The sequence below is a fragment of the Stegostoma tigrinum genome, chromosome 2, assembly GCF_030684315.1.
Source record: "Stegostoma tigrinum isolate sSteTig4 chromosome 2, sSteTig4.hap1, whole genome shotgun sequence".
NCBI lineage: Eukaryota > Metazoa > Chordata > Chondrichthyes > Orectolobiformes > Stegostomatidae > Stegostoma > Stegostoma tigrinum.
The window spans coordinates 108,784,004-108,798,209 of NC_081355.1; the positions used below are offsets into that span (position 1 = coordinate 108,784,004).

At 40.7% G+C, this 14,206-nt stretch overlaps 1 protein-coding gene across 5 annotated transcripts in view; it reads right to left on the minus strand.

The window, feature by feature from the left end:
- The window catches only part of akap9 (A kinase (PRKA) anchor protein 9), a 245,974-nt gene that overhangs the window by 58,971 nt on the left and 172,797 nt on the right, over positions 1-14,206 (minus strand). For all 5 annotated transcript variants that reach the window (XM_048559679.2, XM_048559688.2, XM_048559659.2 and 2 more), the window contains 4 exons: positions 12,438-12,590; positions 2,926-3,930; positions 2,489-2,656; positions 1,484-1,933 (listed from right to left, as the gene is read on the minus strand). In XM_048559679.2, the coding sequence (XP_048415636.2) occupies positions 1,484-1,933; positions 2,489-2,656; positions 2,926-3,930; positions 12,438-12,590 (1,776 nt within the window). The remainder of the gene's footprint in view (positions 1-1,483; positions 1,934-2,488; positions 2,657-2,925; positions 3,931-12,437; positions 12,591-14,206) is intronic.

The following is a 14,206-nucleotide window of genomic DNA, read 5'->3' on the forward strand; positions in this document are numbered from 1 at the left end:
TCCAACTTTGCCTCTTCTATCTTACAGCAAGAACAACATGCACCTTTTTTAAATGAGTCATACAGTCATACAGCATGGAAGCAGACCCCTCGGTCCAACTCGTTCATGCCAGCCAAATTTCCCGAACAAAACTAGTCCCAGTTATTTGCATTTTGCCCATATCCGATTCATGTACCTATCCAAATGTCCTTTAAATGTTGTAACTGTACCTGCATCTGCCACTTCCTCTGGCAGTTCATTCCACATACAAACCACACTGAGTGAAAAAACTGCCCTTAAGATCCCTTTTAAATCTTTCTCCTCTCATCTTAAAATTATGCCGTCTGGTTTTAGCTGCCTAAACATAGGTAGAGGGCTTTTGCTGTCCAATTTATCTATACACCTCATGATTTTTAAAGCTGCTAGTCTGGTTTCCTCCACTTTCCAACTTTTTCTTCTACTTTTCAAACTTTCATTTTGCTCTTTGAAATACTTGAGCCAAGGCTGATTTGGAGATCAATAACTGACGTTCATATTTTATATAAGAGATAACAAAAAGATAAAAAGGGCAGATGGTGGCTCAGTGGTTAGCACTGTAGCTTCACAGCACCAGAGACCGAGGTTCGATTCCAGCCTCGGGCGACTATCTGTGTGGAGTTTGCACATTCTCCCCATGTCTGCGTGGGTTTCCTCCCACAGTCCAAAGATGTGCAGGTCAGGTGGATTGGCCATGCTAAATTGCCCATAGTGTTCAGGGGTGTGTGGGTTATAGGGGGATGGGTTTGGGTGGGATGCTTCAAGGGGCGGTGTGGACTTGTGGGGCCGAAGGGCCTGTTTCCAAACTGTAGGGAATCGAATCGAATCTAATCTAATCTAAAGTATGGAGCTGGATGAACACAGCAGGCTGAGCAGCATCTTAGGAGCACAAAAGCTGACGTTTCAGGCCTAGACACTTCATCAGAGAGCTCTCTGATGAAGGGTCAAGGCCTGAAACGTCAGCTTTTGAGCTCCTAAGATGCTGCTCAGCCTGCTGTGTTCATCCAGCTCCACACTTTGTTATCTCAGATTCTCCAGCATCTGCAGTTCCCTTTATCTCCTCATATTTTATATGCTGTGTACTTAAACAGAGTAAAAGGTGCACCACAGAAGTGTTGTTGAACAATATTTTCCACTTAGCCACCTAAAGAGATATTTGGACCGGTGACCAAAAGCTTGGCTAACAGAAAAATGAGGTTGGAAGGATAGCAATAGTGATCAGGGCATAGACTGCTGAAGGCTTGAAGCCTTTGGTGGAACATCAGAAACTGGGGATGTGCAAGGGGTCGGAATTTGAAGTGCATTGGGATCTCACAGTGCAACTTTTACCATGCTGGAACAAATAATCCAAAGTAAATATTTTAACCAGTTAAAAATGCATCGGCATTATTCAACTGCTTGAACAAAATTATTGGTAATTTCTGACATTTACACACTCATTACTTAAATTTCAATATTTAATACTAACCAGTCGTGAGTTATTAATTCTTGTTTTGAGAGATTCATATTCTTCTCTCAGTGTATTCATTTGTGTTGTGTGGTCCCTTATCAAGGCTTCTATTTCAGCAGAATATTTAGCTTCCAGTTTGGCTATTTCTACATCATGAAGTTCTTGTAGTTGATTAAGTTCTTCAGAGTTTTGACTCACTTTTGTAACTTTGTTGAAAGAACTAACACATGAAGGTTGAAAATTAGTTTGTTCTTCTGCATTTGTGGTCAATGTTGCCGCATTAGTATCAGAAATCAATGTTTTGCTTTGGGCTGTGGAGTCTACCAGGCTTTTTATTGGTCTTTCTTTGGTAGCGCATTTCTGAGGAGTTTGATCTTCATATTCCAATTGGGTACCTTTCTCTTTGCGCAAGGCTTCCTTTGCAATGTTGAGGTTTTCCTGAAGATTTATTATAGCTAGTGCTTTTGCCTAAATAAAAGAAAGACATTTCAGGTTTTTAAACATGCTTTTTCAGTTTGCTAACTGTCACCAGGCTTCCCAGGCAATCTTCTTGATCCTGGCAACTGATCAGATTTGAAGGTACATTTTCTGAGTTATACAATATCATAACTTGAGGGGACCTGGGCATGCACTTGTACAAATGCAGAGGATTAAAAAAAAATATACTTCTTAATTGCTAGAATAGATGCAATAAAGAAACCATCTGTAATTATGATCAATCACCTTTTAAAAGGTTCCAGGGATAAACTTTCACAGCTTTTAAACTAGGTCGATAATCCTTTCCTCAAAAAGCTGAATCAAACTGTATGGCTCTTAAAGTTTATCAGAACTACTCTGCGATTACAATATATATGCCAATACTGAACAGTGCATCACTGACCAAGAGATGCAAGGCAGAGATGAAGACAGCAAAGGCAAAATAATGAGAGGGGAAACTGCAAGAGAGGAGGAAATTATCCCTGTTGTATATGTGAACTACATAATCTTTGGTCTGCACAGCAAAGAAAAACATTAATTTTCTACCTGCAAATCTTCTTGGAGTTTCTCAGTCTGGGTTTTGTAGTTATTTAATTGTTCTTTAGCAACTTCAGCTTCAGCTTTGACCTGCTCCAGTTCCGAAACCAAGTTGGTTACTGAGGTAGTACTTTGTTGAACAGGAGTTAATAAACACGAAACTTGCTTTTTATCTGCCTGAAAGACAAAAGTATGAGGAACTTTCAGCACTGTACTATGAACAGCAGAGTTTTGGATCGCCAAGTTTATTCATACTAAAAAGTTAACTACAAAATAAATCATAAGACTCAGTAATTGTAGCCTTTATTTGATGGGATTCACCTAGTCTTGATAAAACTATTCTTACAGCTTAACAGATAATAGTATGGCATTATGACTCCGACTTAAAAATATTCTTGCTAAAGCACATCACATAGTTAATAATTAATAGCTCAGGTTATACTTACAATTAATGATGCTGAAATCTGTCCTCCACTGTCTTGTTCTTTTGTTTGTTCTTTCTTCCCTTCTAACATTTGATGCAACTCAATTAATTTCTCTTCTTTTTCTCTGGCTTCTTTTCGAGTAATTGAAAGCACTTTCCTTTCCAATTCAAGTTCTTTTTGGAGATCAATTAACTGCTGCTGCACCTCAGTTAACTGCTCTCTTAACCTGATTAATTCTTCAGATTGGTCCTCAATATTTATCATGTCTTGTTTCTCTAGAATTCTTTGGTTGGTATCTTTGGATTCTACTGGCCATGTCTGTGGTTTTTCTCTTCTCTCTGGTTGCTCTGAAGGTGTTTCCTTCAGTCCAATTGAAACAGTTTCTGTTTCTTTAATGTGACCTCTTTGCTGTTCAACATGTATCCTTATTTGCTGTTGCACTGCCTTTAACTGTGCTTGGCTCACTAGAATTGTTGCTACTTTTTCCCTGACAGTCTCTTCCAGAGTGAGTACTTGGTTTTCATGTTCTTTAGTTTTCATGTGGGCTTGATCCTTTAAGCTTTGTATTTGAAGGTAACATGAATCTAACTCTTTCTCTTTCTTTTCAATGGTTGCCTGTAACTCCTGATTTCGGAATTCCCCACTACTGATAGGATCTTGGACATGGTCAGGAAAAGTATCCTCTTTCTCTGCTTGGGGTTTTATCAATTCTAATCCCTGAGATTGCAACATTCTGTTTTGTTCCAGTTTCTGCTGTGACAGTATTAACTTTTCATTTAGCGTCTCCATTTGTTGCTGCAGCAGCTCCTTTTCTTCTGTCACCTTATCAAGCTGAAGTTTCAAATTTTCAGCATCTTCAGAAGGAACTAATTCCAATGGTGTTACTTTTGTCAGTTCCAGCTGCAACTTTTCTATTACTTCACTTAACTGTTCAACCTCTTCCTCATGACACTTTTTCAGGCGTTGTTGATCACATTTTAGGAATTCTACTTGGGCTTGCAGTTCTTCATTCTTTTTCTGAGTCATCTAAAAGATAAAAAGCATTGAAACAATTATATAGAATATCTAGAATTATATAAACCCATTTTTTAAAACATATTTTACCTTTTCTGGTTTTTTCATCCATTTTACAAAGCTGTGAATTTCCCAAGCGCTGCTAATTCTAAGTAATCTGAAATTCCTCCGTCAGTCACATGCATATTTCGCTTGCTTTGTTCATCCCAGATCCATTAGTCCTGTCTTTTCTCCCCATTCCATTAGGGCCCTTCCCTTCCCTCTGACTCTCAGAATACCTGTTCTCAAAATAACAGTCCATAAGACAGAAGTAGGCCATTCAGTCCGATGAGACTGCTCCACAATCTTGGCTGATCAAATACTTCACTGCCTTTTACTCCACCATTTCCATAAGCCCTTACTCCATTCATAGGATTAATATTTAAAGTAAAGCTTGGCAGAGACTAGGCTTTCACAGCCCTGTGAGGTACAGAATTCTAAAGATTCACTACCATCTGACCAAACTAAGTGTCTCTAAATCTCAGTCCTAATGGACCATTTTTAAATGGGGGAGCATCTTGCCTGCATCTAAAACTTGCTTTTTAAAAATATTTTATAGGTTTCAAACAGATCACCTCTCATTCTTCAAAACTCTAGAAAATACAGGTCTAGGGCACCCAATCTTTCTTCACTGAGTAGTTCCTCTGCTCCAGAAACAAGTCTGGTGAACCTGCTTTGCTGTCTCTTTCGCAACAATATCTTTTGCGGTAAGGAGACCAAAACACACAACATTCCAGATGAGGTTGAGACAAGCACCTTTACAGTTGAAGACAGACCTCACTACTCCTGTTCTCAAATTCATTTGCAAAAAAGGCTAATATTTCAACAGCTTTTCTAATAATTTGCTGCACTGTATGTTAGCCTTCAGTGACATAATGATGAGTATACCTTGGGTCCCTATGTACATCTACACTTTCCGACTTCCAAAAATTTAAGAAATAACTCTGCACATCTATTTCTTCCTTTTTTCCACATTTTATTCCATTTGCTATATTCTTGTCCAATCAACAAGCCTGTCCAAATCTTCCTAAAGACATGTCCTCACATCACATATTTCCACTTAGTTTTCAATCATCTGCAAATTTGGAAATATGACATGTGGCCTATACCCAAATTGTATATCTCTATTGTGAGAAGCTGGGGCCATAAGATTAAAGGAGAAAGAAGCAGAATTATGTCATTTGACCCATTCTGCTCCACCAATCACGGTTGATATGTTTCCCAACCTCATTCTCCTGCTTTCTCCCCACAATCCTTTAGCCCCTTGCTCATCAAAACCTCTCTCTGACTTAAGTACCCTCAATGTCTTGGGATTTCGTTAGAACGAGTGCCACAGATTCAACCGCCTCCATCTGAAGAAACTCCCCCCACCCCCGTCTCAGTTATACAGGCATAGAGATGTACAGCACAGAAACAAACTTCAATTCAACTTGTCCATGCTAACCAAATATCCTAAATGAATCTAGTTCCATTTCTCAGCATTTGGCTCATATTTCCCTAAACCCTTCCTATTCACATACCCATTCAGAGGCCCTTTAAATGTCTTAATTGTACCAGCCTCCACCACCCACCTCTGGCAGCTCATTCCATTGATGCACTACCCTCTACACGAAAAAGTTGCCCCTTTGGTCCCTTTTAATTCCTCCCCTCTCACCTTAAACCTATGCCTTATAGTCTTGGACTTCCCTACCATGGGGAAAAGACTTTGACTATTCACCCTATCAATGCCCCTCATGATTTTATAAACTTCAATAAGGTCACCCCTCAGCTCTGATGCTTCAGGGAAAATAGCCCCAGCTCATTCAGCCTCTCCCTATAGCTCAAACCTTCCAACCCTGGCCACATCCTCGTAAATCTTTTCCTAACCCTTTCAATTTTTACAACATCTTTCCTATAGAAGGAAGATCAGATTGGAATGCTATTTTCCAAATGTGGCTGAGCCAATGTTTTGTACAGCCACAGCATGACCTCCCAACTCCTATACTCAATGCATTGACCAATAAAGGCAACTGTACCAAATGCCTTCATCACAACCTTGTTTACCTACAATTCCACTTTCAAGGAACTATTTTCTAAAGCGTCATCCCTTCACTTTGAGGCTGTGTACTCCATCATAGTCTCTCCTACAGTGGAGCTATCTTCCCCACGTCACCTCTATCCAAGCCCAAATACTGATCCTTGTGGTATCCCATGAGTCTCAGCTTGTCAATTGGAGAATTATCTATCTATTCCTACTGACTGTTTTCTCCAATTAGCCAATCCTTAATTTATGTAAATATATTACCTCCTGTCCCATGTGCTTTAATTTTTCTAACCAACCTACTTTAGGGAGTGACCTAATCAAAAGCCTCTAAAAAGCTATCCTCCAGAGCCTGTGGCAGGTCCTTTGGAGTTGTATCAGGTGACACTACGAATTCACTTGACTTAGTGAAAATGCTGCTTCGAACACTGACAGATTGCATGCTTAATAGGAGAAAGTCTATCCTGTGAACAAAGGAGATTTTGTGCATTTGATCTTGTGCTGGATGTGGTCTGGTGGTTTCAAAAAACTTTGTGTCATGGTGGTGAGCATATTGTTAGGTTTGCAATTGTCCTTCTCATGGAAAAGAATGTATCTTATGATGAGGTCAGACTGAGTATAGTTTGTTAGTGGAAACATCATTTGTATTGACTTTACTTAACTCTAATTTTCCAAATGGTTCTACACAGAGATATGTCCTTTCATGGCATTAAAGTTCCCAAAAGGGATGATTCTTTTCTTCTTTTGTGATGGCAGCACCGATGTCATCAAGGTCAGGCTAGAACATTTCCTTAACATCTTCTTAGAGTCATAAGCACTTTCTTTTATTCAATCATGGGAGGTGGGCTTCACATGAGGGGCCACTATTTATTGACCATTCCTAATTGCCCTTGAGAAAATGGTAGTGACCTGCCATCTTGAATTCCTGCATTCTATTTTATGTGGGTACATCAACAGTGTTGTTAGGGACAGTGTTCCTGGATTTTGACCCAGTGACAGTGAAGGGATGATGATGTATTTAAAAATCAGAATGGTGAATGTCTTGGAGAGAAACTTGCAAGTCACAGTGTTCTCATTTACCTGTTGCCTTTGTCCTTTTAGATGATAGTGGTCATGGGTTATAAAAGGTGCTGTCAAATGAGCCTTGGTGAATGAGCTGTAGGTGAAATGGACACTGTGCAATAGTTAACTTCCTACCCCATCACGAAACCCACATCTCAAAACAATGCACTGAAATGCCCAAATCAAATTTGCAAATATCTTTACCACAATGCTTCGTTCACCTTGATCACTTGACAAACTTTTGACACAGTCTACTACACCATCCTCTTCCAACTCCACTCCTATGCTGTTCAACTCACTGGAGTGGCCCACACATGGTTTTGCTATTATTCATTGCACCGTGTCCATTTCACCTACAGTAATGGCTCCTCTTCCTGCCTCCAGCAGTGCTCAAAAGATTCCAGCTACATCAGACTTTTCATTTCTGAAGAAGAGTCTAGGCCTGAAACGTCAGCTTTCCTGTTCCTCTGATGCTGCTTGGCCTGCTGTGTTCACCCAGGTCTACACCTTCTTATCTCTGTAAATAGTGATGAGTTTTTTTTTTGATTTCCATCGACTCTAGTTTTGCAAGGGATCCTGAATGCTATTCTCAGTCAAATGTAGCCTTGATACCAATAGCAGTCATTGTTACCTCTCTTCTGGAGTTCAGTTCTTTTTATCACATTTGAACCATGGCTCTAATGAGGTTAGCAGCTGAATGACCGAGACGGAACCTCATACTGAGCCCCAGTGAGCAGGTTATTGCTGAGCAAATGTTGCTTTGTAGAACAGTTGATAATGACTTCCACCATTAAAGATTCAGAGTAGACGGATGGGGTGGAAAGTGAACGAGTTGGACTTGTCCTGCTTGGTCATGTGCAGGACACAACTGTGTAAATTTCCATAATGTCAGGAAGAGGCAGTTCTGTGGCTGTACTACTGTTTGCATTGTACTACATATTTTATGGTGAGCTATAGATAAACTGTCCTGGGATATAATTTACAATAATTAGGGAGTTCCGACAGTGCATTTAAGATCCTCTTGCGGTTCAAAAAAAATTATGATCCTTGGACTCAAAAACAATTTAGTTATTTCCTTGCAAACTACTTCCCCCAACTTCCTTACTGCTTGAAAATCATACAACATTCTGTCATTTCCCAAATTCATTCACAGCTCTCCTGTAGCTCTGGGTTTGGATTTCTACAAATAACTTCCTACCACATCCCGAAACCCATATCTCAAAACAATGCACTGAAATGCCCAAATCAAATTTGCAAATATCATTACCACACTGCTTGGTTCACCTTGATCACTTGACAAATTTTTGACATTGTCTGCTACATTATCCTCTTCCAACACCACTCTGATGCTGTCCAACTCACTGGAGTGGTCCTCACATGGTTTTGCTATTATCTATTGCACAGTGACCATTTCACCTGCAGTAACGGCTCCTTTTCCTGCCTCCATTAGTGCTCGAAAGATTCCAGCTATATCAGATTCTTCATTGACATGCTGCCCTCTGATGACAAGTGTGTGGAGTAATGAATGACCTCAAACTGAAATTAGTTACAAAATCGAGGGAAACAAGCTTGCAAGGTCACCGGGAAAAAGGGCTATGACAAACTGGATTGTTTTCCAAGTAACTGAAATGGACTCAATGAGTTGAATAGCCTTGTTTTACACCATAATGACTCTACGTTCGTGGAGCCCATCCTTTGCATTAAAGAATAAGGTTGAAGCATTTGAAACCATGAAATGCAGAGTGAATGATACATTTCAGATTCCTCCTGAGGTCTCTCGTCCTCAGTTAATTCCATTAATTCCACCTGGCACCTTGAAACAGCTGTATGCACTGGATGCGGTGGACTGAATGGCATCCTGTTGCTCCCGGCAACCCACCCCTGTCGCTAAGCTTCTCCAGTAATTATAACAATGGCATCTACCTGACAAAATGGAAAATTGCCCACATATTTCTGATCCATAAAAACTAATACTAATCCAATATTGTCAAATACTGTCCCATGAAGCTACTTTCAATCATCAGCAAATTAATAGGAGGAATTGATGACAGTGCTATCAAACAACATTCACTCAGCAATTACCCCCTCAAGCACTACCGAAAAAAGGCACATTTTGTCAAAACCTTTCACCGTAAACTCATCAAGATAAAAAAAATTCTGTCTTTTTTCAGCAATAACCTTCTCACTGATGCTCAGTTTGGGGTTCCACAAGGGCAGTTTGATTTCAGGCCTCCCAACAGCCTTGGTCCAATAATGGACAAAAACTAAATTGTCTTTGACAAAAAGGCAACATTTCACAGTGTGCAATTTAAAAAACAATTAATCCAATGGGAATCAGGGAAAGCTATCCACTATTTGGAATCCTGTCTCGCACAAAGACACATGTCTTGGTCACTGGGGATAATCATCTCAGTCACAGGATATCCAAGTAGGAGCTGCTCAGAATATTGTCCCAGGCCTAGCAACCTTCATTGCTCCGAACTCCTTCCCTCTGTCATTAACTTAGTGATCGTAATGTTTGGTGATGATTGAGTTCTATTTGCAACTCCGCACATAATGAAGCAGTTTATACTCACCTGCAGAAATCTCTGCACAACATTCAGGCTTGGACTGAAAAATGGCAAGTAATATCTAAGGCACTTAAGTGCTGGGTAATAACCGTTTTCAACAAGGAAATATCTATTCACACCTCAACGTCCAATACATTAACACTGCTAAATTACCTATTTTCAACATGGACTGGAAACTTAACAGGATCAAATATGGATACTAGAGTAGATCAAAGGCTGTATTATTTTGAGGGAAATTTCTGACTTTCCAAAGCTTTCCCACAATCTAGAAGTCTCAAGTCAGGAAAATAATGGAATATTCTTCACTTGCCTCCAGCTCCAGCCACACTCAAGGTGGTCCTGGACAAAGCGCTGTACTTGTTTATTACCTCATCCACCACCTTAAACATTTTCTCCTCCATAATATTCCTGAAGAATTTACATTCCACAAGATGCATAGCAGCAACCAAGGATTATTTGACAGCACCTTTAAAACTTATCATATTTTCACCATTTTTAAAAGACGTGGGCAGGGTAATAGGAACATTACCATTTCCAATTTCCCTTCCAAGTCACCCATGATTTTTGACTTGCAAATCAATGATCATGCCTTTGTCTGACCAGGTCAAAATTCTGAAATTTTCTACTTAACTACAGTGGAGATACACTCACTCCACTTATTGCAATAGCTCAAAGAAGCAGCTCATCAGCAACCTCTTAAGGGCAATTATTAATGAACAATATTGCTGGCCTTGTCACTGAACGTCCTACAATCTTATAACCACCCAAGACCTTGCATGTCTCTGACATGGTCTTCTGCTCATCCTTACTCTTCACACAAGCATGATCAGCGTGCCTGGAGTAGGGATGCCAGTGACCAGCAGCTAGTACCCCAGAGCAGGGAAGCCAGCAACCAGCGTGCCCAAAGCAGGGCAACCAGCATGCCCATTGTGGGGACACCAGCAACTAGCGGCCCGGTGCAAAGTGAGACGGCAGCCAGCACTCAGACCGTGTTGAGGTCCCTGCGCTGGTTTGCTGCTGACAGTCCTTTGACAGAGAATGTAATATTTGTCTTTTTAACTTTGCTTCTTATTTCTCTAACCTATGGTTATCCTGTGTATAGCTGTAAAACTTTTTCTTCATTTCTCTATTCTATAACAAAGGACTGTGCCTAGGATGGCGCCTTGTCTTGGTGACATTGTTACATTGTAACTAATCTTGTAACTGAAGAAGTTGTATCTAGGTACCTTTGTACCTAAGACGGCACTGTAAGTTTTTTATTCATTCATGGGTTGAGGCCATTGCAGCATTTATTGCCCATCCCTTGTTGTCCAAAGGGCAGTTAAGAGTCAACCATATTGCTGTAGTCCGGAGTCACATGTAGGCCAGACCAGGTAAGGATGGCAGATAACAAAGTGTGGAGCTGGATGAACACAGCAGGCCAAGCTGCATCTCAGGAACATAAAAGCTGACGTGTGGGGCCTAGACCCATCAGAGAGGGGGATGGGGAGTGGGTTCTGGAATAAATAGGGCGAGAGGCGGAGGTGGACCGAAGATGGAGAAAAAAGAAGATAAGTGTCGAGGAGAGTATAGGTGAGGAGGTAGGGAGGGGATAGGTCAGTCCAGGGAAGACGGACAGGTCAAGGAGGCGGGATGAGGTTAGTAGGTAGGAAATGGAGGTGCGGCTTGAGGTGGGAGGAAGGGATAGGTGAGAGGAAGAACAGGTTAGGGAGGCGGAGACAACTGGGCTGGTTTTGTGATGCAGTGGGGGGAGGGGACGAGCTGGGCTGGTTGTGTGATGCAGTGGGAGAAGGGGAGATTTTGAAGCTAGTGAAGTCCACATTGATACCATTGGGCTGCAGGGTAAGGATAGCAGTTTACTTCCCTACAGGGCTTTAGCAAACCAGATGGGTTTTTCCAACAATCAACAATGGTTTCACGGTCATCATTAGATTCTTATTTCCAGACACTCACTTCATTCAAATTCCACCATCTGCTGTGGCAGGATTTGAACCTGGATCCCCAGAACGTTATTTGGGCCTCTTGATTAACAGTCCAGTGCTAATACCACAAGGCCATCACCTCCCTGAAGCATCTTATAAAATTTTTACTACTCATTTGCATACGTGCAACAATAAAGCCAATTCAATTCAATTCAGTTCAATTCATCGTTGGCCACCACACTGGAATTTGCTCCCTTAAAGCATTGTGTTTGGTCATTTGATGATGATATTGATTTAGGCAGTATTTAGAGAGTCATAGAATCATATAGCAGATGAACAGGCCCTTCAGCCCTTTCTGTCTACACTATCCAACAAACACAAAACTACACTAATGCCATTTACCTGCACAGTTCCATAGCCTCCTATGCCCTGATATTATAAGTGGTCTCATCCAGCTGCTTCTTAAATGTTACAAGAGTTATTGGCCTCCACAATACTCTCAGGCAGCGTGTTCCCTATTTCTATTTTTCCTCAAATCTCCTCTAAACAACTTACTCCTCACCTTAAACTTGGGGCGTCTGGTCTTGTACTTTATTTGGGCCAATCATCACTCGTACCAGTTACCCCTCAGTACTCATTTAGACATAAGGGTAGGTATGACAAACCATCATATGCTGTCTGTGCATAGCTAAAATCTGTAGGACTTAAAAGAAAGCAGAATATTTTAAATAACTCTTCCTAATTGCTCAGCCTCAATTCAAAATGCAGGAAGTAACTGGCTCAGAGGGCTACAGGTACAGAAATACAAAAATCGCTGGTTTGAAATCCTTACATATCTGTTTATCTTCAACATATATTGTAGAAATAGCTCATATCCAGTGATGCTATTAATTTGATTTTACTGACCTTCTTGTCAGAAGGGAGTTCAAGTTGTTGTTCCAACTTTATAATTTGTTCACTGAGTTTTTCTATTTCTTGATCTCTTTCCTTTAGGCTTTGAGTCAAATTCCCGACAAATAAGCAATGGTCGCCAGATGATTGCAAGTTGTCCACCTCATCCTGCCATGTGAAGGATACAACACAGGTTTAAAACACTAGTGGTTAAGGATTTGTAAAAAAAAATCTTACTGCAACACAGTTAAACACCAACAAAACCTGCATTGCTCTCAACATCTAGATTTACTATCGGGCAATGTATGCCAAAGAAAAATATTTCTATGTGAATAGAATCTTAAGTCAAAGAAGTAGTCCCACCCATTCCATACAAAATACATCCTTAATTCTCAAAATTAAAGACGCAACATTAAAACTTGAGGCTTAATTACAGTCATCAGAGCAAACTTACACAGTTACAACTGGACAGGGCAAACCTGTAGAAATATTTTGATAGTCTCTATGAGAGTAGCAGAGAGAGCTTCTATGTTTGCAATGGTCTGTTCTAACAGAAGGCTTATCTAGCCAATAATGAACATTCATGTGATGCTGTGGACCACCAGTAACAGCATTTGTTTCAACCACAATCTGTAACCTCATTATACAGAATTTGGCCCATGCTAACAGCAACAAGACTGTGGGCATTACCTTGGTACAATTAAATGAGGACATGATGGCATAATAGTATTATTGCTGGATTGTTGATCCAGATAATGTTCTGGGACTTGGGTTCAAATCCCACCATGGCAGATGGTAGAATTTGAATTCAATTTTTTAAAAAATGGAATAAGAATCTAATGATGATCATGAAACCATTGTTAATTGTTGGAAAAACCCATCTGGTTCACTAATGTCCTTTAGGAAAGGAAATTGCCATCCTTACCTGGTCTGGCCTACATGTGAATCCAGGCCAACAGCAATGTAGTTGAGTCTTCCCTAATGTCCAGAGGGCAGTTAAGGCCTCATCCCATGAGTGGGACAGCATGCCAAGAGCAATATCAATCTACCTAAAAAATGACATGCCAACCCATTCAAGTTACAACACAGTGGAAGCTGCATGCAATGGACAAGGCAAAGCAATCCAACAATTGAACAACATGATCTACACTCTGCTGTCCTGCTATGTTCAGTTGTGGGATGGTGATAGACAATTAAACAACCAGCAGCAACTGGAGGCTCCACATATTCTCTCAATCATCAACGTTGGGGAACCTGGTACATCAGTGCAAAAGGCAAGGCTTAATGAAGTATTTACATCAACTTCAGTCAGAAGTACCATTTGCATCATCCATCTCAGCCTCCTCCTGAGGTTTCCAGCGTCACAGATGTCAGTCTTCAACAAAGTGGACTCACTTGTTATACCAAGAAACAGCTGAAGGCAATGAATACTGCAAAGGCTATGAGGGCTGACGACGTAACAGCAACAGTACTAAAGAGTTGTGCTTCAGAACTAGCCAAAACCAAAGCTAACCTATTACAGACAAGCTACAACACTGATATCTACCTGACAATATAGAAGCTTCACTGAATCATAGAATCCCTACGATGTGGAAGCAGGCCATTCGGCCTACCATGACCCATTGAACAGCAGCCCACTGAAAACCACCTTCCCTACCCTATCCCTGTAACCCTGCATTGCCCATGGTTAATCTACCTAGCCTGCAAATCCCTGGACATAATGAATAAGTTAGCATGGCCAAACCACCTAACCTGCTAATTTTTGGACTGTAGGAGGAAACCAG